The sequence below is a fragment of the Buteo buteo genome, chromosome 11 (genome assembly GCF_964188355.1).
Source record: "Buteo buteo chromosome 11, bButBut1.hap1.1, whole genome shotgun sequence".
Taxonomy (NCBI): Eukaryota; Metazoa; Chordata; class Aves; order Accipitriformes; family Accipitridae; genus Buteo; species Buteo buteo.
The window spans coordinates 24780762-24802628 of record NC_134181.1 but is presented as its reverse complement, the minus strand read 5'-3'; the positions used below and the strand labels follow the sequence as shown (position 1 = coordinate 24802628).

The 21867-nt window shown below is 46.7% G+C and overlaps 1 protein-coding gene across 11 annotated transcripts in view; it reads right to left on the bottom strand.

Moving 5' to 3' along the window:
- Nucleotides 1-709: 709 nt before the first annotated feature.
- The window catches only part of ARNT (aryl hydrocarbon receptor nuclear translocator), a 28944-nt gene continuing 7786 nt past the window's right edge, over nt 710-21867 (bottom strand). Inside the window, exons 2-23 of one of the 11 annotated variants that reach the window (XM_075040740.1) lie at nt 21458-21569; nt 20112-20156; nt 18843-18887; nt 16083-16127; nt 13341-13554; nt 12960-13173; nt 12811-12876; nt 12600-12699; nt 12114-12179; nt 11563-11648; nt 11045-11121; nt 10740-10874; nt 10204-10278; nt 9255-9406; nt 7420-7530; nt 7136-7214; nt 6617-6740; nt 5895-5994; nt 5082-5232; nt 4691-4850; nt 4045-4199; nt 710-3444 (exon numbers count right to left, since the gene is read on the bottom strand). In XM_075040740.1, coding sequence (XP_074896841.1) covers nt 3355-3444; nt 4045-4199; nt 4691-4850; nt 5082-5232; nt 5895-5994; nt 6617-6740; nt 7136-7214; nt 7420-7530; nt 9255-9406; nt 10204-10278; nt 10740-10874; nt 11045-11121; nt 11563-11648; nt 12114-12179; nt 12600-12699; nt 12811-12876; nt 12960-13173; nt 13341-13554; nt 16083-16127; nt 18843-18887; nt 20112-20156; nt 21458-21569 — 2402 coding nt within the window. In that variant the 3' untranslated portion in view covers nt 710-3354. The remainder of the gene's footprint in view (nt 3445-4044; nt 4200-4690; nt 4851-5081; nt 5233-5894; nt 5995-6616; nt 6741-7135; nt 7215-7419; nt 7531-9254; nt 9407-10203; nt 10279-10739; nt 10875-11044; nt 11122-11562; nt 11649-12113; nt 12180-12599; nt 12700-12810; nt 12877-12959; nt 13174-13340; nt 13555-16082; nt 16128-18842; nt 18888-20111; nt 20157-21457; nt 21570-21867) is intronic. The other 10 variants (XM_075040742.1, XM_075040741.1, XM_075040743.1 and 7 more) reach the window with 10 other exon arrangements.

The following is a 21867-nucleotide window of genomic DNA, read 5'->3' as shown; positions in this document are numbered from 1 at the left end:
GCCCGGGGCTCTGGCACAGACTCATTGCCCTGAGCACGGGGCCCTGACTCGGCCGCGCATGACCAAGCAGCAAGGCCACCCACACAGGGGCCAAACCATGGGGAGCCAAGTATTTTAGGGGGTCGCACACCTTAGGGATAGGGCCAGAGAGAGATCAGAGGCAGGGGGGAGGTGAGGCTGGATTAGGGGTACCAGGCTGTATCCCCTCTCCAGCTGCAGGGCTTGGGGAGAACACGATGATCCACAAACCCAGAGATCACAAGGGCTTGCTAACACACTCCAGACCACGACTGTAAGTGATTAAGAAGGGGAAGGGAGGGAGCTTGGGGGAAAGGCAGCACCCAGGGGTCCATCCCCCCTCTGCTGCCCCAGCACCACTGCAAGGGCACAGACAGGGATTCAGGGCAACACTGTTGTGACCAGAGCCACAGTACAGGGGAGGCAAAAATGAGACAGAGCTTTGAAAAAGGGAAAATATCTTGTTGTAAAATCTCTGCTACATATAATCATCTGCAACAAGAGGGAGGCCTGGGCCCAAAACAAGGCCTCCACACCCCACCCCAAGCGATTGTACAATAAAATACACCCCACCCCACCCCCACTGAAAAATAATACAATTATCAATTATCAAAAGGGGATGTGAAGGGGACTAGCCACTGCCCCACCGCTCTGCAAGGACACCAAGTGCCGTCCCCTCCAACAGCCCATGGGACAAGCCTGGGGATCCTGCAGTAGGGGGGTGGCAGATGCCAAGACCCCGCCAGCCCCTCACCAGTCCTTGTCCTCTGCTGCTGCCAGGGACAAAGCCAGGCCAGCGTTTCCCAACAGGTTCGGCATTTGCTGGCTGCTCCAGCTGGTTTCTTTTCCTCAGCAGCTTGACTTGTCCACGGCAGGACCTGAAATCAAGGGGCTACAGCAGCATCACCCACAACGGCTCAGGGCGAGATGGGCTCTCGGCCAGGGGACACACAGACCTGGAAGGCATTGCTTTTTGTCCATGGAGTCCCTGGGTCCTGCTGTGCTCGGGGTAGGGGTGGGGGTTCAAAGCACCACAGGCAAATCCAGCTCCCACTTCTGCCCTGGGACAAAGCTCAACAGCTGAAGGACATCACTCCAGAAAGCATCAGAGCTGTAGCTTCACAAAGGTCAAGTTCCCCAGGGCTTGACTTCTATAAAAAAAAATGGGACTTTTCCTCCTCCTTGGGCAGTTGAGCGCTGCTCCATCCTCCATCAGATGAGGTCGGCACAGCTCTGACGCTGGACGACAGGGTGCAGCTCAGTGCTGGTCCTTCACATCCCCCCTTCACCCTGTGAGCAGGTGGTGCGAGCCTGAGTATGAACGCCTGGGATGGTCAACACCTTGCTACTTTACAAAATAGATCTCTAAGCCTGAGAAAACTCCACAGCCTGGCAAGGGGGACAGCATGGGATATAATGGGCTGCTGCGGACGAAGAGGGGCCCATCGTGGTTATTGCTGGTAACATTTTCCCTGGGTAAAAGGACAGGGGTGGATCACAGGACATTTCCAAAGCCCCTAATGGGAGGTTCCCACCTTTCCACAGATAAATTTGAAAGTGGTGTTTGAAGTGAGGAAAAAAAAACCTTCCAATCTTAATTTTCCAACAAAGGCAGGAGAGAAAAAAAGCCTGAAAGCTTTCTGCTCCACTACCAAAAGAAACATCTCTGGGTCTCTGCAAGCACTGAAACCTGACAGTAACACAAATGTTTGAAGGCCTTCCCTACATGGATGTTATCTGCTAGGTACGTCTCCAAAATCTGCTCTTTGGAGAGTCTTCCCCACCATTGCAGCACCAAGACCTGCGACTCCAAACACATCCCTGCCTTGCCCCACACCAGCAAAGAGGACATTCACGGCCAGCCCAGGGGTCTTGAGTAGCCCCACCAAGACACGAGGAGGGAGAAATGCCCAGATTTCATCCAAAACAAAGCCAGGCTTCCAGGAAAGCTTCATATTCTTCCCCCGTTGCAGTTGTGCCAAGTTTCCTTCCAAGTCAAACTCTGCAATGAACAAATTTTCCTGTTGAAATTGAAGCAAGGCTTGCCATTACAGGGGGAATCAAACTGTTCTTCCAGCCCCCACACACTCTGAGGAGAGCAAGATTTGCCACAAGTTTTTTCCACTGAAGCAGCCAGAAGATTCAAAGTCAAGGTTTAAAATTAAAATAAACCCAACCAAAAAATTTCTGTTCCCCATCTTCCTGTGCTCTCCTCCATTTTGTGATTTGGCAACAGGTTCATCATATGGCATGAATTTTTCTTTAAGGAGATGGTGAGTATAAAAGCAAATACTGCCATTCAGAGCATGTAGTGAAAACGCAACTCCTCAGCAAGGCCCTGAACAAATCCAGGGCCTTTCTGTGCGGGGAACCAGATCTCCAGGTCCAAAACAAAGACAAGGAACTCAATCTAGACATGGTAAAATTGCATGGACAGTGCAGAGCAGTTTTTTTTCCCCCCCAAAAGCTGACAAAAAGCCTGTTGAAACATTGGTTCATGGCAGCACAGAAACCATCAGCTGCAAAACTGATGAATCGAGAACAAAGCTACATAGGTAATATTTTTATGGCTCGTAACTATTGTGTCATTCACATGAATGACTGGGCCCCGAGGGAGTTTACAGGTCACACTGACTACAGAGGCCCATATTCATTGCACAGTTCACAGAAGAGAGACGGCATCCAAACAAACACCAACGTGCCTGCCAACACGGGAATCTCTAAATAAAGCACCCCAGACTGGAGATGCAGTTAACAACCCTCGAAAGATAGCCGAGCTTCCTCCAAGAAGAAAGCCAGCTTACGACAAGGATTCTTGGACAAGCATCCTCCAGAATTGCGTTATACAGGGTTAACGCTTGGAAGAGTTTCTTCCAATATTTAAAAAGTTACAATACTTTGTGTTTATAGAAAAAGAGTCATGGTATAGAAGATTGAAATAAAAACAGTAAAAGCCACCTTATGAGTTTGGAGGGGCTGTCTGTAATCCAGGCAGGAATCCCTCCAACCAACCCAGCGTGCAGAACGAAAACCACTCGCAAGCGGCTCTGGAAACGCGGGGCCTTGGGTCAATGAGTGAGGCTGCTCTCGCAGCACTCAAGTCCTGAAGCCTCCGGGTGAAGTGTCCCCCACTGCCAGCACCACACAGAGGAGGTGCCCAAAATCACATCTTCCTCCTGCACAGCCACCCATCCTCCAGGCTGTCGGGCAGAGTTTCACCTCCAGAAGGTAGGAAGTGTTTAGAAAGTTCAGCAGTCTTTGAAAAAAAGACTTAGGTGTTTTCCTTTACACATGGGTATTATATATAGCTATAATTTGCTTCCCCCAGGGCTTATTTTATTCTGAAAAAGAAGGGAATATATTCAACTCTGGGAACTCTTCATTGTTGTAGTTGGGTCCTTGGTCTCCCAGCATTGTCAGCATATCCTGTGAGGATACAAGGAGAGAGTTATTATTTGGACTAGAATATCACGTTGGTAATTCAGTCACAGAGCAGTTTGCCAGAGTAGGTACTGCACACCAAGATGGTCCCTTCCCTCCCAAGGGCATATAAAGGGTTTGTGTCCGAGGCTGCAGGAAAGCAGCAAATCGAAGTCATAAGTAGTGACTGCACTGACTCCTTTGAAAGCAGGGGGCAGCAAGTTGCAAGAATATGAACTCTCAAGGAATTCTCTTCACTTTATTGGATTGGGAGGCAGGGGCGGAGGTGTTTGGCTTTTTTGTTATTGGTTTTAATTAGAGCTAGAAGGGTTAATTCAACTGCGGAGCTGGTAGAGTTTCACACTGATCCCACAACAGACCAAGACACAAAGCCAGTCCTGCTGAAGCCTTTCTGCCCTCTCCTTTCCAATTTCAGCTCCATCAGGCTATTCACAACTTTGAGACCTCACCAGATATTATGAACTAGAGGGACAAGCTCTTGGTGCTTCAGCCAGCTGCCCACGCTGGGGAAGCAAATATCACTCATTCCCATAAGATTGGCCCACACCAGTCCTCACTCAGGAGGTTAAAAAAGCACCGTCTTACTGAGAAGACCTCAGGCTGGCTTGGCTGCGGCTGTTGCACATGTTGCTCCCCCGATGCCGGGCCGTGGTGCTGTCCTTGCCACTGGGGCCACATCCCCACACCTTCGGCTGCCCGCGTCTGGAACGGGGCAGGGGTCTGCGCTGTCTCCGTGGCTGCTTAACAGAGAACAAGTCAGCAAGCAATTCCTGGTGTAGGGCTGTGGTTTCTGTGATCCTTTAATGGGACTAGGAAGCGCACAACTCATTGTGTGGTGCCTACTGGTAACAGGTTAAGATATCCCCTCCAAGAAAAGCCACTAAACTGTCACATGCATTTAAGGCATTTGTCAGTACCCATCTATGGGGTAGAACAAGAACAAACGCAGGGGAATCCCAGAGGGGTTTGTTTCCTCCCAGTCAGCCTTAAAATGGTTCAAAATTCATCTGCTCTGGAGCCTCATGCTGAGACAATGGTTAAAGGTGATAAAGGCAGTGTTAGCCGAAGCAGGGATTTAGCTGTGCTCTCCACATTTGGGCATTCCCAACATACACAAGAAAACGATGGAGATCATATCACACCAAGGCTTTATCTGACTGATGCTCCCAGCTTTCCCCCGAGGGGATTTTGTTGCCACTCCAACCTCCCCAGCATCCCAAGCCATACTCACTGAAGCCTGTGCCACGGCTGGCAAGGTTCGGGTAAGCAGCCCCAGTAGGGGAAGCCGTAGAGCCAGGTGCTGTCATGGGGCTGAAGGAGGACGGGGTGCCTTGGAAAGTCCCCATGCTGAAAGAAGGGGGCCGAGTCTTCACCGTCTGGGATGCCACTTGCTGTAAGAGAGCAAGAAACAGGAGAGGAAGAGGAGAAATGCTTTTATTCTGAGCCTTGTCTTAACTAGGGTGAGAAGTTGCTGGACTGGCCCCAAAGGGGAAAGCACATGGGCACACAGCATTGCTCCATCACTCAGCTACAGAGTTAAAGCAGGTGGTTTCATGATGGTGAGAAGGGTCTGGAAGGCAGCGGGGACTCGCAGACTGCACTGAGGGTAAAGGCTTTGCTACCTGGGGTGTGAATGCTGGCCGTGTCCCTGGAGCCCAGTTGGTTCCGCTGACCTGAGCTGGGTTGGAGTGGCGTGAAATCTGTGCTAAGATCCGGCCTGCTGATGAGGGTTGCTGCTGAATAATGTTCACAGGAGGTACCATGCTGCTGCTCCTGGAAGACAGGAGACATGCTCTTGGGACACTAGGTATCACATACAGGACAAAGAGGCACAAACACCATCCGTGCAAGTTATCGGTGGGGACAAATGAGCCCAGAAATGTGGGGTAACTTTGCTCATGTGCCAGTGCCCATCATGCTGCCTTGCTGTGGACACAACTGGCAGGAGCTCCTGGGTTTGTGGGCAAGGCTAGTCTCACCCAGCTCAGTTCTGGGGCTTCAGCCTAAGCATGTCCAAGAGGCACAGCTATCCTGCAGACAAGCTCTGGCAAGCAACAGAGCAGAGGGATATCAGGGAATCGGGGCAGTAGCTGGGGAGGTGAAGATGAGGGCAAGGACTGGCACAGCAGAGAAGGGGCCATGCCAACTCTGCACACTGCCTCAAAGCTCCTGCACCTCTGACCAGGAGTAAAGCAGCACCAGACAGCAGAGAGAGTTTCACACCCACCCCTCAAAGAAACCAATGCCTGGATGGGCTCCCCCTGTATTTCCTGTGCACAGTATATAGGAACACATTTATGGACAATCACTGCCATGCAGAGCAAGGCTGGGAACACTCAGCTGTTGCAGAAGGACACAGAAACAGAACAGGAACAACTGCAGGACAAGATAAAATTAACATGAGCCCATTCAAAGCACAGCATAAGAAGCCTCACCTGAAGTTCTCGGCAGGTCGCGATGGGGTGAAAGTGTTTCCCTGCGTAAAGAGGGGCTGGTTGGCAGGCACTGTGCTGGCAGGAATGGCTTTGTTCTGGTCTGTGGAGAGAGGCTGATTCACTTCAGGGCTGAGAAAGTCTCAGCAGCAGGAACAGGGACAGAGAAGCAGTTGCAAGAGACATCCCCATGTGAAGGAAGACCGTTCTGAGCCAAAGCAAACATGACTGCTCCTTATCCAGACATGGACTCCAGATGGTTTTCTAAAAGCCTGTTTAATTTGATTTCTTCTCCATTTTCTAATAAACTTGCTTTAAGGTCCTCTGGGGTTAGAGCATCCACTACATTCAGTGCTCAGACTAGGAACACCGAGAACTGCTCTCTGGGGACAAGCAGGAAGGATCAGACTAAGGCAGGCAGTTAAGACCAGAGCAAGACACACCTTATCACCCACTCCCTCCCCACACCTCTCTAGCAAAATGTTGGCTGAAGGACAATTCATTGCCACAACATCACATCAACCTAGACAGGAATTATCCATCCAGCGTGAAAATCAGCACTAGTTTGCAAGACCTGGGCTGCCATAACACAGTCACGCTGAGCCTCCACACCCAGAACTGCTCTGAGTGACTTAGGAAACAGCAAAGAGCACTCAGATTGAAGCTGAAATCAGATAAAGATGTGATGTGCCCCTGGCCATACCTCACAGCCCAGCACTCCCTACCTGTATTGATACTGCTGTAGATTTCACTGAACCTTGGGTCCCGCTCCTGATTAAAAAGGCTCTCTGCCTTCTCCAAGGGCTTGCTGTGCTCTGGGCCAGCAGCAGTCACAGGCTGAACAGGAACCTGGGAGCAGGTATAAATGTGAGCCGTCAGTGCCTCAAGCACAAAGGAAGTCAGCGGTCTCGCAGCCAGCATGGAGAACAGCTGAGGGCTTTGCAGGCAAAGACCTTGCACGCAAGAGGCCAGGCTGCTCTCTCAACTCCTGCGTATTTTATCGGGACAGTGGGGCCATTTAGGGCTGGCAGCATTGATGTGGGCATAGTGGGGAGGATGCCACAGCAGTGGATCAGAATCAAGCAAGCAGATCCAGCAAAACCCAAGGCAGAACACCTTCCTCTCCAAACCCTCAGCAGCCTCAAGTCAATCTCGTATGGCCACCTTTCAAGCCCCAGCAAAAGGTAATTTAAATAATGCAGGACAACAAATGCAAGGAGTAACCAAACCCCCTGTTGATTTACCTGTGAGTGGTCGTAACCAGACAGGCTCTCTCTTCCTGGGACCACTTCCAGCTCTGTCTGTTGTGGTGGCTGCTGCTGCCTAAAATAGAAAGTCTCTGTAACAGGAGAACACTGGCTGCTAAAAATGACTGCCAAGGGAACAGATACTCTGTGGTTACACCAATGATTCACTAGCCCAGAGGAGTTCATTGCTGCAGAGAGGAAAGTTTGGGTAGGAAGGCTATTTGACAGGAGGGCAGAACCAGCAAGAGAGGCATGGTAAAAGGAGCTGAGCACCTCCTGACCTTGAGGGCAGCTGTGCCGTGCCCATCTCCAGGGGAAGGTTGACACTCTGCCCCAGCTGGGGCCTCTGCATTGAGTTTGACAGGGCAGGCCGAGACTCCTGGCTCGAGTTCCTTTAAAGCAAAGAAAGAAAAAAATAAATTTAAAAAATACCAAATGAAAGCAAACAGTTGGCTACTGTGTGCAGGAAAGTGCACCTGTCTTGGACAAGAGTGGAAGCTTTGCTTTTGCAAAACCTGTTCAAATGAAGGATCCCTCCACTCAGTCTCCGTGGTCTCTGAAAGGGGAGGGTGTCATGTAATATAATGCTAATGGCTATGAGCCAAAGGGCTCTGCCCCCTCCCACTCAGTCACTGAGCAGGGGAGCAATTACTAACTTGAACCACGAGTATGGCCAGATCCGCAACATCCTTAAAGCACAAGAAAAGGTTGTAGGAACCTAAAAACCCCCAAGGTTTTTCCATTCAGCTCTATGTCAGACACTCCAGAGCTAGAGCCTGCAGAGACCACCAGCAGTTTTAGATTTTAAGCGCAAGACATTGGTGGAGTTCTTTATGCTCTTCTGTTAACTGTCAGAAGTCAGTTAATGTTGAACTCCCACAAGAAAGAAATAAAAATCCAGCGTTTTCTTGACAGTTCTTTCGCAAGCTGCTGCTTCAATAGTACCTGATCTCAAAAGATGAGAATACAGATAACCTAGCAAAGATGCACATAGATAAAATGCACCTCAACCACAGACACAGATTGCTTCTTATCTGGTCTGAATTTATGCAGTGCTTTTAGAAGGCATAATATGGATGTGAGAATGGATGCGTGTGGAATGAATGAGTTCAAAGAGATATCTCTAACACTGGGACAGGAATTAAGGCCTGTATCAGATCTGCATCAGATTTCAGCCTTGCACTCAGACCACAGCTCTTTAAAGCCAGAGGGATTTGTCACTGCTCAACTCTTAATACTTTCTCATCAGAAAGCATCAGTTTGCCAGCTGCAGGAAGGGAAGAAATGCTACCTGCACTCTAGGACTTTGTCCCTTTGCAAAAAAAATTCCTGGCTTCAATTGTCCACAAGCAATCTAGCCTTCTGTTTGCCTAGCTGGAGAGACTCCATTTACTGCACCCACCAAGCCTGCAGTTATGAATCACATGCAGGCACGTTTTGTTTTTATTTCAGTTGCTGCTCTTCTGCAAGGGGCCTGGAGCTCACTCACGGGAAGAGAGAGCAGCTCTGATCACTCCCAACGGAGATGCACCAACCCACTAAAACAGTCAAGAGAGGGAAAAGAAGATAACAGCAATGAAAGCAGTCTTCCCACTGGAGCTTGTTTCCGAGTCCAAGGACAAACTACAACAGCGAAGAAAAATAAGCATTTACTTCCTACCATCAGGTGCAGACAGTCCTGCTCACATGAAAAGCCACTCTCTGGACCAGCTGCCCCCCCGACTGTCACAGGAGTCCAAGAGCTACATTCAAAGGCAGACTTCACTAATATTAACTCTGAATGCAAGCACACAGACAGGAGACTTGCTCCAGTAATCAGAGTTAAAAAAGGCACTGCTGGAGCTGAACGTTGGCAGCTTGCTAAGCCATACAACCGAGACAGCCAAAGGAATTAAATTTCTTGCACTTTATAGTCCTGTAGTGCCTGCCACGGCCCAGGAAAAGAGCGCTCATGGGACTTAGCAATTTCTCCAGGGCCTATGCAAATTGATGGGATGCTTGGTGAGGGGGAGAGGCCAAAGCTCCCCAGTTCTGTGCTGCTGGTTATTCTGGGACAAGATCCCAGCAGGTTCGTGTGCTATCACTGGTGGTTGGCAAGTCATTTCCATGTACATACTTGACGTTGGTGTTGGTACAGATGATGTACTCAATTTCATCCGAGTAGGGGTTCTGGAAGGTAAAGGAGCTGGTTCTCATCCAGAGCCATTCCCGGTTTTTGGATCGGAATCGGAACATGACTGACAGAACCTGGCCTTTTAACTTCACCACCTAAAAAAACGTAATGCCATCAGTAGTACCTGATAAAGGAAGGCGTTGAAGAGCAACCTGCTTCTGAGCATAAGCCACCCCCCACTAAAACCTCATGATGGCCCTTTGCCTCACAGCCTACAAGACCATATCTTGGTCTTCCCCAACCAAATGCCACTGCTACTATTGCCTTATGCTATCTTGATTCCTGAATGATATGGAAAGAGAATCTAATATCCCCTTTTTGACTCTCACTTTTCTTATCTCTTTGCACTGGTGAGATGTATGAAAAAGCCTCCAGTAAATGAAGCACATGCTGTTGCTTCTGATTCCAACTATTTGGACAAATGGATATGAGCAGCTACTTTTTGGAGTCATGAAAGCACAGGAGCAGTCTTACCTGCCCTGCCACAAGTCCAACGCCCTCAGAAATAAGAGTAACGACAACAGGGCAAGCAAACCACATCCATTTCGAGTTCTGCAGCACTGGGCTGGGCCCTAGAGATGAACCAGTGTTTCAGCCACAGAAGCATGGCATTCAAGTAGGCACTTTGGAGCCACGTCTCTGGCCCTAAAAGCAGATTGGACTAGCAGCCAGAGGATGAATTCAAGAGTTAGACATCAGATGCTTCTGTTTTGTTTTGCACATTTACAGTTATGTGACTATATCTGTAACTGTTTGCCATTGGGCAAAGGAGAAATATCTAAGGTTTATTTTCCTCTTGGTTTTCCAATTAGTTTCATTGCTTTGCAAGCACCAAGACAGATTCCAATCTGAATACCACACCACATGCGAAGTAGTAGCTAAAGTGTTTTACCTGCTGAAAGCTGTCCCGCAAAAGCTGTTGGTCTTCTGGGTGGCAGAAATCCACAATGTCTTTCCCCAGAAGTTCCTAATTTTAAAGGAATTAGGAGAGAGATCAAGTCAGTTCATCTGGCAGGCAGACTCCCTCTTTCAGGTCTGCCTCATTAATTATTCCACTTTGGACAGGTAGTTACTGCTCCCCCTCCACCAAATCTCTGTTACACAAACCAAGTACAGGAACTGGCATGCTGTATTTTAAAGAGAAGCACAACAGCAGTTGACTAACGTTTGATCTCTAACTCAAATGGAGGCAAAAACAATCTTAATTGACATTAGACATAATCCAGAGCCACCCATCCCTCCAATGATCAAAGTACTTAGAAAAGCACATGAAAAAGCAACTGGTGGAGAAGAAACACATGTTTAGGCCCTGGGCATCTTTTTATCAGATCTGTTAGACAAGCAGAGCCATGATGTACAAGAGAGGGAGGAAGGAAAAGTAAGTTTCAACAGCAGTTCTTTCTTAGAAAGCTCCTACCATTTTCTCACCTGAGGCTGGTAGCCAACCGTGGCCACACAGCGGTGATCTATGAAGGTGAAAATGCCTTCAGTGTTGTGTCGGGAGATAAACTCTGTCGGCTGACAAACATTGTTCATGTCTGTGCAGTTGGGTGAGCTAGTGACCTGCAAGGCAAGACAGTACACTTATCAAATCTTGCAAGAGCTGCTTTCTACTGACCAGCCAGCCCTGCAGTTGGATTTGTGGCAGTCAGGGAACATCTTCAGACAGAACAGTTTAACTCTGTGGACTTTTCGGACAAGGCAATGTTGAACCATTGAAAGATGCTACCCACCTGGAGCCTGCCAATAGCCACGAGGCAAAACTTGCTGCCCTGGCCAGCATCGGGGTCATCATCAGGCAGTGAAACACCTGAGAGGCAAGTGCCAAAAAATTCCAGCAAGGTCAATACAAGAAAATTGCTAATTTCAGAGGAAAAAGACATGTAGTTCTGACTTCAATACATCTCCCCGCCCTGTTTTGTAATTCAATACCCTTTCCCATGAAGGAATTTGGCAAATGAAGTTGCCTCCCCCTCCCTTTTTTCACCAGAAAGGTTAAAGATCTCTGTAACTTTCAGCACAAGCTAGCATATCAGACAGTGTAATATTATTTTCATCCTCTACAGTATCTCTACTGTTCAGAGACACAGATCTCTGATCTAGCAATTGCAGAAATTAGTTCAATCTTAAAATAAGAAAAAGTGATAGATACATTTGGAAAGCATTCATTGCCACATTCAGTTCATAGAACACCTTTAGACCATATGCTCTTAAAAACAGTCACAACTGAACACTTCGGCTAAGACATTACCTGCGGGGGGCCAGGCTTTTATGTAACCCGTGCAGTGCACCACAACGTAGTGAGGTTCGCCATCTTTTGCAGCACCTAAGCCATTCCTTGGGAGAGAGAAACAGTCTGATTGTGCTATATATTAAACTGGGGTAAGGTGAGGCAAGGTTTCTACTTGAAGTTTGAAAAAGCTTCCACAGAACATCTTCAGGGTAAAAAGAACCCAAAGACTTAACATAAATGCAAGAGGCTCAAGAACAGAATAGGTTGGAATCTATCTCAATTTCAAATTAAAAAGGGACAAGATACACCAGAGCTCAACACCAGCAGTGTAAAGAACATGCAGTGTTAAAGTGACTTCAAATCCAATCTTGGAATAAAGAAAGGTTAATCTTCCCCAGGATTATCTTCATCAGCATAGTGATAATTTGGTTCCTCTACCAGCAGATCTAAACTCTTCTATGATCTGTACTAGTCTACCCTACACTCACTCACTAGTGTGTCCCCACCACTGTAGCTCCTTTTGTTCCTAGCAATGCAGCATGCTTGCCCATAACTCTTGTATAATTTACCTGCAGCGATTCCTCATAAAGCTGAGACGATTTACAGAGACTGGATCCACTGAGCTGTTGCCACACCTGTACCAGAATTAGAAATACGAGGGGAAAGGCTTTTATCTTTCTTGATCAACATCAAAACAATTTGACCATCTTGAATAAGCGGAAGAAGTCTATAAATGGGGATGAACCTTTGAACCTCCATCACACAAGTGAAGAGCCCTCATTCTACAGACTTCAAGGGAGGTGACACATGGGGTCAAAAATTGTTACTTGAAACTGGATCTTCTACGACAACAGTCTTGAGAGCTATCCAAGCATAGGGGAAAGAAAAATCTCAAGAACTTGACTGTTAGCACTGTGTGGAAAGCTCAGCCATGTTATATCATGTCTACATCAGAACGAGCAAAAAAAAAAAGCTGAAATAAAAGCATGAAGGGGCCAGGGAGCAAGTTCAGCTTCAGGCTCAAACGAGATTTCCCCAAGGAATCTCTTCATTACCTCATTCGGCAGATGAAGGATCTTCGTGAACCCATACACATCCTCATGGACTGCTGGCCTTCCTTCTTCACAGTTCCTGTCTTCAAATCTAGGATGCGACCTAAAGAAAGAATTAAAAACAAGATGCCACTGCCATGTGAGTCCTTTCACCAACACAGGCACCAGGTAACATATTAGAGAACTAGCAAGACACAAGTGTCACCAATGGTACCTTTAGATGCATTCTCAGGGGGGGCTGCAGGATCCTTGTTAGAAAGGCACCAGGGTTTGGTTCCTTCTACAAAGGGAAGGTTTTAATCCAAGTCCTCTGCAGGCTTTCATACTGCCTGCCCCCATCAGGCCCTTTGCAGGCTGCTTTACCTGTCAGTGCATTCTCTGATGTGGAGAGCTGCTCCCTCAGCTTGCCCACGTCGTCCGGGTGCACCTGGTCATACAGGGTGCTGCCAAACCATTCGGACTGGGGTTGGTTCAGGACAGGAGTCACAGAATCGGAGACATAGACCACCCTCCCGGTCTCACAGGACACTATGAACAGAAAGCCGTCGGCTGCCTCTAGGATCAGATGTTTGAGTTCCTGCATTCACAGACAGACAGACATCCTCTCAACTCCAGAGCCAAGCAGGTGACACCCTCTAAACCCACCCTAGGCACCTATCTCCCTCCATCCCCAATTTAATTCCAGGCCCCCCCGCCCCCCTCCATGATTGCAGTATTTCCCACAAAGCAGCATCAAGCCAAGACCTGGTCAGTGAGAAAGGAGGGTTTGTAGGTGCCATCAGTGGAGGTATTGCCTGTGCCACGCAGGGACTTCATGTGAGAGACAGCCATGCGCAAGATGGTGAGCTTGTCTGGTTTGCGGGCCAGGGCACTGCAGGTGGGCACCATATCTGACAGCTCTGTGATGTAGGCAGTCATCTTATTCCTTCGCCTACGTTCAATCTCGCTGTGATTTTCCCTGCAAAAGGCCAGGGAGGAGAGGAGGAAGATGAAGTTACCAACAGGCCAGAAGCCTCAGCTGTTTCCCCATGTCAACACTTCCACAAGGCCAGAGTGCAAAACACAGAGATGCATCAGGGTCACCAGGAGTTAGAAGGACTACAAGCACCTCACATGCTGGGCGTGCACAAAGGAACGCAGGAACAAGTGCAAGGAGGACAGCCTACAGTTAGACTGTCTTTGCTGTGGACAAGAGCCTCACTTTAAATCACATCCATTCCCTGGTATCTGGTGAAGGCAACAAGCTAGGCTAAGCTATTTTAGCAGAGAAAGAAGCTTCCCCATCAATTCCACAACACTGTGGCAAGCCAAAGGATTTCTTCCTTTACCATGGCCTCTGCTCTTAAAGTGGGGTTCACCTCACTTTACTGAGGAAACTTGCCTTTAAAGAGCACTGGTGCAGACAGATTATGAAGACTCATTGCATCCACTGTTTGTCTAAGGATGCATTAAATCCCCTCCACCATCACCTTGCAGACACCCACGTGTCTCCAATAATGATACAAGAAGGCCAGGGCCACAGCTAAGGCTTGGGCACCTAAGTTACAACAGATGAGTCTCACCTTGCAGTGCCTTTATGAAGATACTTCTCAGTTACATTGAGAGCCTTTTACAGTATCATGGCAGGAGGGAAAGCTTTAGAGGAGATATACACCCAATTTCTGTAGAGATGAAGGCCAATGCGGACGGACCATCTACGAGGCACACACCTGGGTGGTGCGCGCAGACCTCTACAGAGGCACCACAACGAATGCTGCCCACTTACAGTCCTTAAAGAGGTTCTTCACACACCTTTTGCAAGCCTGCTCACAGGGCACAGCCCCCATCAACCCCCAGATCAGAACATAAATTGTTTAGACTTGGTTCTTTTTATCCAGCATGTAGTTTAACTGGGTTACTGAGGTGGGTTTTTCAAAACAGAGCTTAAAAGCCAGGTTTCCTATATAGAAGAATGGATCAGATGCAAGGAAGCACATGGTGGGAAATGAAATGAGATTAAAGTGTTGGAAGGAACATAGACAGGCAAGTGAATTAAAGAGGATAAATACAAAAATGGAGCATCTATCACTACCAGGTGTGTGCAATCATTCAATGACCTTCCTCCTTGCTGCAAGAAACTGATATTCAGAAAATGAAGTGCGTCAATTATCACACTCACCTTTAATTCAGTTTCTCCAAACTCACATACTCAAGTGTGAAAATGAAGCTTCTTCACTACAAAAGCTACTGGGAAACCATCAGATATTTTACTTGCTCCACTGCCAAATATTCTTTACTACAGGCTCTTGCATGACAGCAACAACTGACTACTGGGAACAGAGGAAAGGGTCACTACTTCATTGGAGGAGAAATCCCTGAAAAGCACGGCCGGTTGCTGTACTCACAGGCCCCACCTCTAGGGTTTCCTTATCTCCTCAAATATTTAAGCTATGCAATACCACAGTTAGGAAAGGTCATGTCTGGGGGTTATTTTTTGTTTTAAAACCAGCCAGCAGGCAATAAACTGACCAGGCTTGTGACATTCTCAGCACCCAAGACAGTCTTTTTAGTTCTGTGCATTGCTTAAGACAAGTCTAGGGTGGAACAGTCCAAAGAAGTTACAGGGTAAGTTTGCAAGAAACCAGGCTAAGTTTGGCCACAAAACAAGCCATTCTTCATGAATTACCAATCCTCAGCTCTGCAGCAGTAACAAGCTGTGGGTGGCAAGCAACAGAAACCTTGAAGGTGATTTAAGCAGTTTTTATTTTGCAGCTGAAAACAGGGAACAGTATATTTAGAGTTGGTGGTTTTCTGCTGGAGAAATACAGTCCTGACAACACACCATTTCAACCAGCTGCAGCTGTGTGCACACCTTCTGGGGGTACATTTCTGTATTGATGGTAGGGCATTCAAGATGACTGCTTCGGTCATTTCAGCCACAGTCCCTCATTTATCACAAAAAGGAACTTGGGGAGAAAAAAATTCCTGTTTTCAGTAAGGCTAAACTGCTGTAAGGCGCAGGACACCATCTTTCCTGGAAGGTTTTATGGGGTAGAAAAAAAACTAAACTAGTGCAATTTTTAATATCTGGTTTGATAATACAACAGTATTCCTGCAACAAAACCTTACCAAGGTGAGAACAGGCCATTTGGCACCTTGATCCAGCACAAGAAAAATCTTATTTAGCACAGGTTAGAAAAGCTACAATTCTCGGTGAAAGCAATGGCCCAACCACGCTCTACCCTGTGGTCTTTGGCAAAGAAATCCTTTTGTGTTTTCCCCAAAGACATTCTCACAAGGGGACTAAATGCCTTTCCCCTCCTAATTCCAATTACACAGCAATTTCCAGAAGTCTGTTCAGTTTCAAGTCCTCTACTGCAGCAGATGAGGGAAGGAGAGGGGGGGAGGAGAGAAAAAAAAAAAAAAAAAGAGAGAAGGAATGCCTAGAGAAACATTAAGGAAAGGAAATACTCTGCTTGTCCATGCTTGAAATCTCCATTCTCCTACCTGGCAAGTCTCTCCTTATCCGCTGAACTCTGTTCATCATCAGACCTAAAAATAAAATCAGCGATCTAAGCTAAAATGGAAAAAGTTTAAAGAAATGAAAAATGGGAAGATGTACTAGGAAACCCAGCCTACAGACACGTCTGTTTTGCAGAGTAGCAATTCCATAAAACAAAGCAGTCATTAGTTTGCAACATTACACATTAATCGGGTGCCTGCTATCTACATCGTTCCAAACTTTTAAGACGCTTACCAAGACTGTAAAATAGCCAAGGGGTATCTCTGTTTTACATATAACCGAGGCACAGATTATTCTGTGCAAGATTAGAAGGTTAATAGCAGAACTGGGAATTAGGGTCCCATTCATATTAAACTACTCTCCCTTTAAAGAGAAAAAAAATCAATAGCCTCTTTGATAGTATTAAGAAACCAGAAACGCAGATTAAAAAAAAAAACCAAACAAATCCACAAACAGCGTAAAATTCACAGCTAACACCACACATTTTTGTAACGCTGCTACATAAACACCATTCAGGACAACACAGTCAAGATGGCTACACAACAAATTGCACACAGAGATGTTACACGCATCATCTACAAAACCGCACACAGACATCCCCACCAACCTGCATGCACTTTCAGTTTTCAGGGAAGAGGAATCTGCAAACCTTGTTTTACAGAGGCTGATGATAAGTTTTCCTCCTTGAGGTTTGGCTGCCTTGGAAAACAAATAATCCCCCCAAAGCTACCGCCAGGAAAGGAGAAGGTACCACCTGTGTTCAGTAAGGCAGGCATGCAATCTCTCAAAGGCTGAGCATCTAAAATGTAACTGTGGATTTATGGAGTACAGGAGGTGTTTTTAGCATTGGTCAGCTGTAGTACCCTTCCACTTCAAACAGGTTTTAGTACAGTACTTAAATAAAGTAATCACGTTCGCTTTCACGCTCTGTTTTGCCTCACATCATCTGAGGAGGGAAGAACGTACTAGAAAATGAGGGCTGCCAGAGCTGCAAGGAACAGGATATGAGCGGTCCCAGAAAACAGATCTGACAGCTATGGGCAGGTCAAGCGGCACAGATGCAGGGGGGAGCTGTGCCACACTTTTCTTATAGCTGCATTCAGGGTGTCAGCACACTAACAACACTGATGACTTTGTTACTGCTCTTCACCTCCCGCCATTGTCCTTGTTACCCAAGCCAGTAATGGAAGTGATAATCTCTACGTTAAAGGGCACAGGTACTGCTGATGGCCCATCAGAGACAGAGGCTCTGGGCTTTGGCAATTCAGACCTGACATTCAGTTGTTTTGTTTCTTTGTTTATTCCCTCCTCGCCTACCACAGGTGCGTTAACTGGGATGATCAAAGGCCACACCACAACAGAGATCACAGGGAGCCAAGACCCTACTCCAGCTATGGCACTTCACAGTTAGGTAGAATTTTTAACTTTAAGGGCCATGAAGATGTTCAGCACTGCAATGCTTGCCTACAGCATGTATTTTTTTAGTATTTTGTATTATTTTAGCACTTAAATGTATTATTAGGGTCAGCTATATCTTCAGTTCCCAGAGCTTACGACTTGCATTAGGGAAAAAAGTCATTCGATGTGGGCTGGCAAACATTTCTAATTTGCTTGACTTCAGAACAAGTCAAGCCAGTTAAAAAGCTGGAGAACCCCAGCTTAGAAGTCCTTGCTAGCCCTTTCACAGATAACAGCATGATGGTGACCTGAAATTTTGGTTTTGCAATTTTTTTTCCTGTCTGCATTGAGGCACCGACAGAGGTTTATAGCTCTGGCTGAAACATTACCGAACAGACATTTTGCAAAGCATTTCTAGACCACTAGTTTCAGTACATGCCCTCAGTGAGATCACAGGGAAAGGCCCCTGCACCCAACATCATCCCTGGCTCACCCTGCGATGTGATCTGCCCTGCTGACCCTCAGGCTCCTTGAGACAACATGCTGGGCAGTCCTTTCCCCAATGTCCTCAATCACTTGACTTTTAACTCCTATTTCAGGAATTTCTGAAGCCAGACCCCTCCTTAAGACAAGCTGCTAAACATAGTGTCTTGGCCATTACTCTCTATTTGCTCATTTTATCTCTTAGCAAGACATGGCATGATGTGCCTTTGCGCTGAGGGGACACCCTGGAATTTACAGCACTCTGATATACACCAAAAAACCTCGCTTTGGCAAAAACATTACACGTCAACACAAAATAAACCCATGAAATATTTTAATTGAGTTCCATAGGCTTCAGAAAGCTGTAAAAATACCATGAAGTCAGTCCCAGTACTAGATGGTACAGAGCTACTTTCAGACACCAACAAGTAAACAATCCAAGTCAAAACATTGCCTATAATGTTACGGTACACTGATCTCTAGGAAATCCCCTATTTACAGAGAAAGCTTCTGCCTAACTCCCCCACAAAACACATAAACCACATTTGCCAGAAACCCTGTTCAAGTAAAACTTGAACTAAACAAGAAACTTGTATCTCTGCAAGTTTCTTGAGCAGCAGAAAAGAATGTCAGACCAAGGCAACAGCCAAAAGAAATGCTGAAAAAGAGGAATGTCATTTCGTCACACTCATAATGAACTGGTCCAAAAAAACACCAAGGAAAATGTCTGTATCCTTTGGTGCACCTTCCTTCAAAGAGAGAAAAATCTAACCACTAGTTAGAAGGGTGCTGCAGGATCTCTCTTACATCAAGGTGGTTTGTCACCAAAAGCTTCAAAAAACTGCATCACAGCAGATTCTTACCTGGCAAATCTCTCTTTATCATTTGGCATCGGGTCATCATCACACCTAGGAGAAGGGGGAGGGGACAAAGAGTTCTTAAAGTGTTTACACTTATTCTTTCCCAAAGACATTGAGAGAAGAACAAGGTTTAATAAATCACACAAAAAAGGCCTGATGTTAAAAAGGCAAACTGCTGCATGTAGGCAATCCAGAACCATACTCTTCATTTATCTAGCTAAAAGACTAGTTTAATTATTTTTATCACCTAGATGATGTTTTCCACATCACATTCATAAAGGACAGTGGCATCCCACTCAGTAATTTAAGCACAATCACACACAAATAGGTTAAACTGCACTTTGAAGATACAGTTAGCCCAAATCAAGGCCCTCATCCAAAGGATCTCAGTAGGTAAATCCTACATTCATCAGGACCATTATCGTCGCAAAGCCATTCTGCAGTCATCTTCAAAAGACTGTAACATATGGACTTCCGGTACCATTAGAGTTATCCAACCCTAAACCATGTAGCGAGACTACAAATAAATAACATGAGATCTTCCAACTCTTCTGTGTTCCATATGGATAATGAGAGGAGATACTCGCAGCCTCGCCAACTCCTCGGGAGCAAGGATGTCTCTGTAATTGAAGCATCCTTACAACAGATGAGAATTAAGTAACATGTGTCTGAGGCACTAACAAAAGCTCAGCATCTCACTGTTGTGCCAATAAGCTATTCGGCAGAAGATTTTTCTCTAAAATCAACAAGGGCTTGGCCAGCAGCAGTGCTTCTCTAGTGCTGTGCTGGAACAACCAGCGGATTGCTGGAAGCATTCATGGAAACTCTTTAATCTTTTGAGATGCTGGTATCAAACACAGCAACATCATCACGGACTTCTGTAACAGCGCTTCAACCCAGGGCTTGCAAGGCTCACTTCTTCAGCTGACCTCATCTCGCTATGGAGCCTATCAGGGAGACTTGAGATGGAGACTGCATCCAAAGGAGTAATGGGATCCCCTCGCAGCCACAGTCCCTTCTCTGGATTCACAGACCCCATGTGCACAGCAGCTTTGCTTTGGCATCAGCTGCAAAGATGGAGGTATACTGCTGACTAGGAGAAAGGGAAGAGTTTAAGGAAGCAGAGCACTGCCTCCTTCAGACTCCCCCCGCTTCCCTCTGCACTGCTGGAGAGGAAAAGCCACATGAGCAGCAAGCTCCTGCTCTGGGGGGAATGCACAGACACACCTAGACCACACAACAGAAACTTCTGGGTGCAATGTTCTCTCTCACCTGAGGAATTTACTGTTCCCTTCTCCATCATCATCAAAATCAAGTCTGAAAAACAGAAGCAAGAAGATAATTATTAACCAAGTGCTCTCCCCTTTAGAGGTTGCTTTTCCATCTGTCCCTACAGGGATGCAGACGATTCTTGAAAGGAAGATTTAAGTAATCCCAGGGGCTAACTTGAAACAATCCACAAAGTTTAGAAGGGGGCTTCCTTTACGTGTCTATCAGAAACAGAGCAAGGAAACAGTTCAGAAGAGAGAAAGCCCACTTGGAGCACCCACTGCATCACAAACTCCTGTTACAAAAGCTCTGGATCTCCTAGCAGCGATCTGAAGCCCAACAGGCTGCCACAACTGCTCCTCACTGCTCAAGGGACCAATCAGCCTACAAATGGAGTACTCCCAACAAAAAAGCTTGGATCAGTTGCGTTTAAAACACAGAGGAGGACAAAACACTTCAAGAGTTAAAGTTCAGTCTGGTGACCTGCGTAGTTACCATCCTTAGTTCAACAGCAGACAACGTCACTGTGTTTGCTCTAACAGGGTCAAAAAAAACATTTCTAACAAGCGTATGTGGGAGGACAGGGGAAAGACTTTTCACCACACTTCCCTTCAGGATGGAAAACTGGTGTGTAGATGCAGCACAGCAGCATGCGTGTTTGTAAATGAAGTGCAAGGAACAAGTAGCAGACAGCGTGGGAGGAGCTGCAGGGGAGTGGGCGCATCAGCAAATGGAGGTGAAGGAAAGTCTGAGTGACTGGGGGGGGCAGGGAGAGATTTTAATTAGCTTCAAAATTAAGAGGAAATTTCTTGTGCCAGGAATTTAAGAGCAGCCACTCAATATCCTTTTAATCTGCAAAGGCATTTTTAGCAAACAAAAAGCCTACCACAAGCCCATTGCGGCTTCCCCCACCACCCCTCCCAGAGAGGGCACAGTTGCAAAGGTTTGAGTAAGGCCCCAACATTCACATTCTCTGTTCTTCAACCTCTCTTGCAGCAACTGGCCTGTCTCACTGCTTCAGTGACTCCTGTTTCACTCTTAATCCTTGGTGAGCAACCCTATTCTCCTGTGAGGTGCAACTCAACTTTCTAATCCCCTCTTTTTATATGTAACACAGAACCTGGCTTTAACGCGTATGATTGGCATAAAGCATACCACTACAAAGTAAAAAGACTGGATACAGCACACCTGAAGGAACCAGAAAACTTCTTTGCTTAGAAGTAGACAAGTTTCCTCATCACAAGGCTGACAACTCTTGAAAGAGAGCAATGCTTTCTCAAAAATACACTTCACACACACACCTCCCCCTCAAAAAGTAAAAACCACACAGGTACAGAGCACACACTCACCCAGGACGCCTCTTGTTGGCTCTCTGAACGATGCCTCCTGCAGCTTGTGCACCCGGTCCAGGGTTCCCAGAGCTGACAGCTGCACCCAGCGAGGAAACATCTGATGCCATTTCTAAACAGGACAGTGGAAAAAAGAAAATAAACCAGTATTACGTCAAATCCCCCCCCAGTTCAGAGGGTGGAGTGTTCTCTGCATATAGCTTCCATTAAAAGTGATTGCATTTCAGCATCTGATGTAGATAGACTCTGTGCAATGCGTGTTTCTAGTCCTTTCATCTACTGCCTCTCCAGAGCCTGCACTAAGGGTCCATTTCAAGCTTTGAGCACATGCTGTTTTCATAAGCTGAAAAGCTTAGATCGCTAAACTAAAAGATGTGGTCTCCTTTTTAGACAGAGGAGGAGTCTGATGT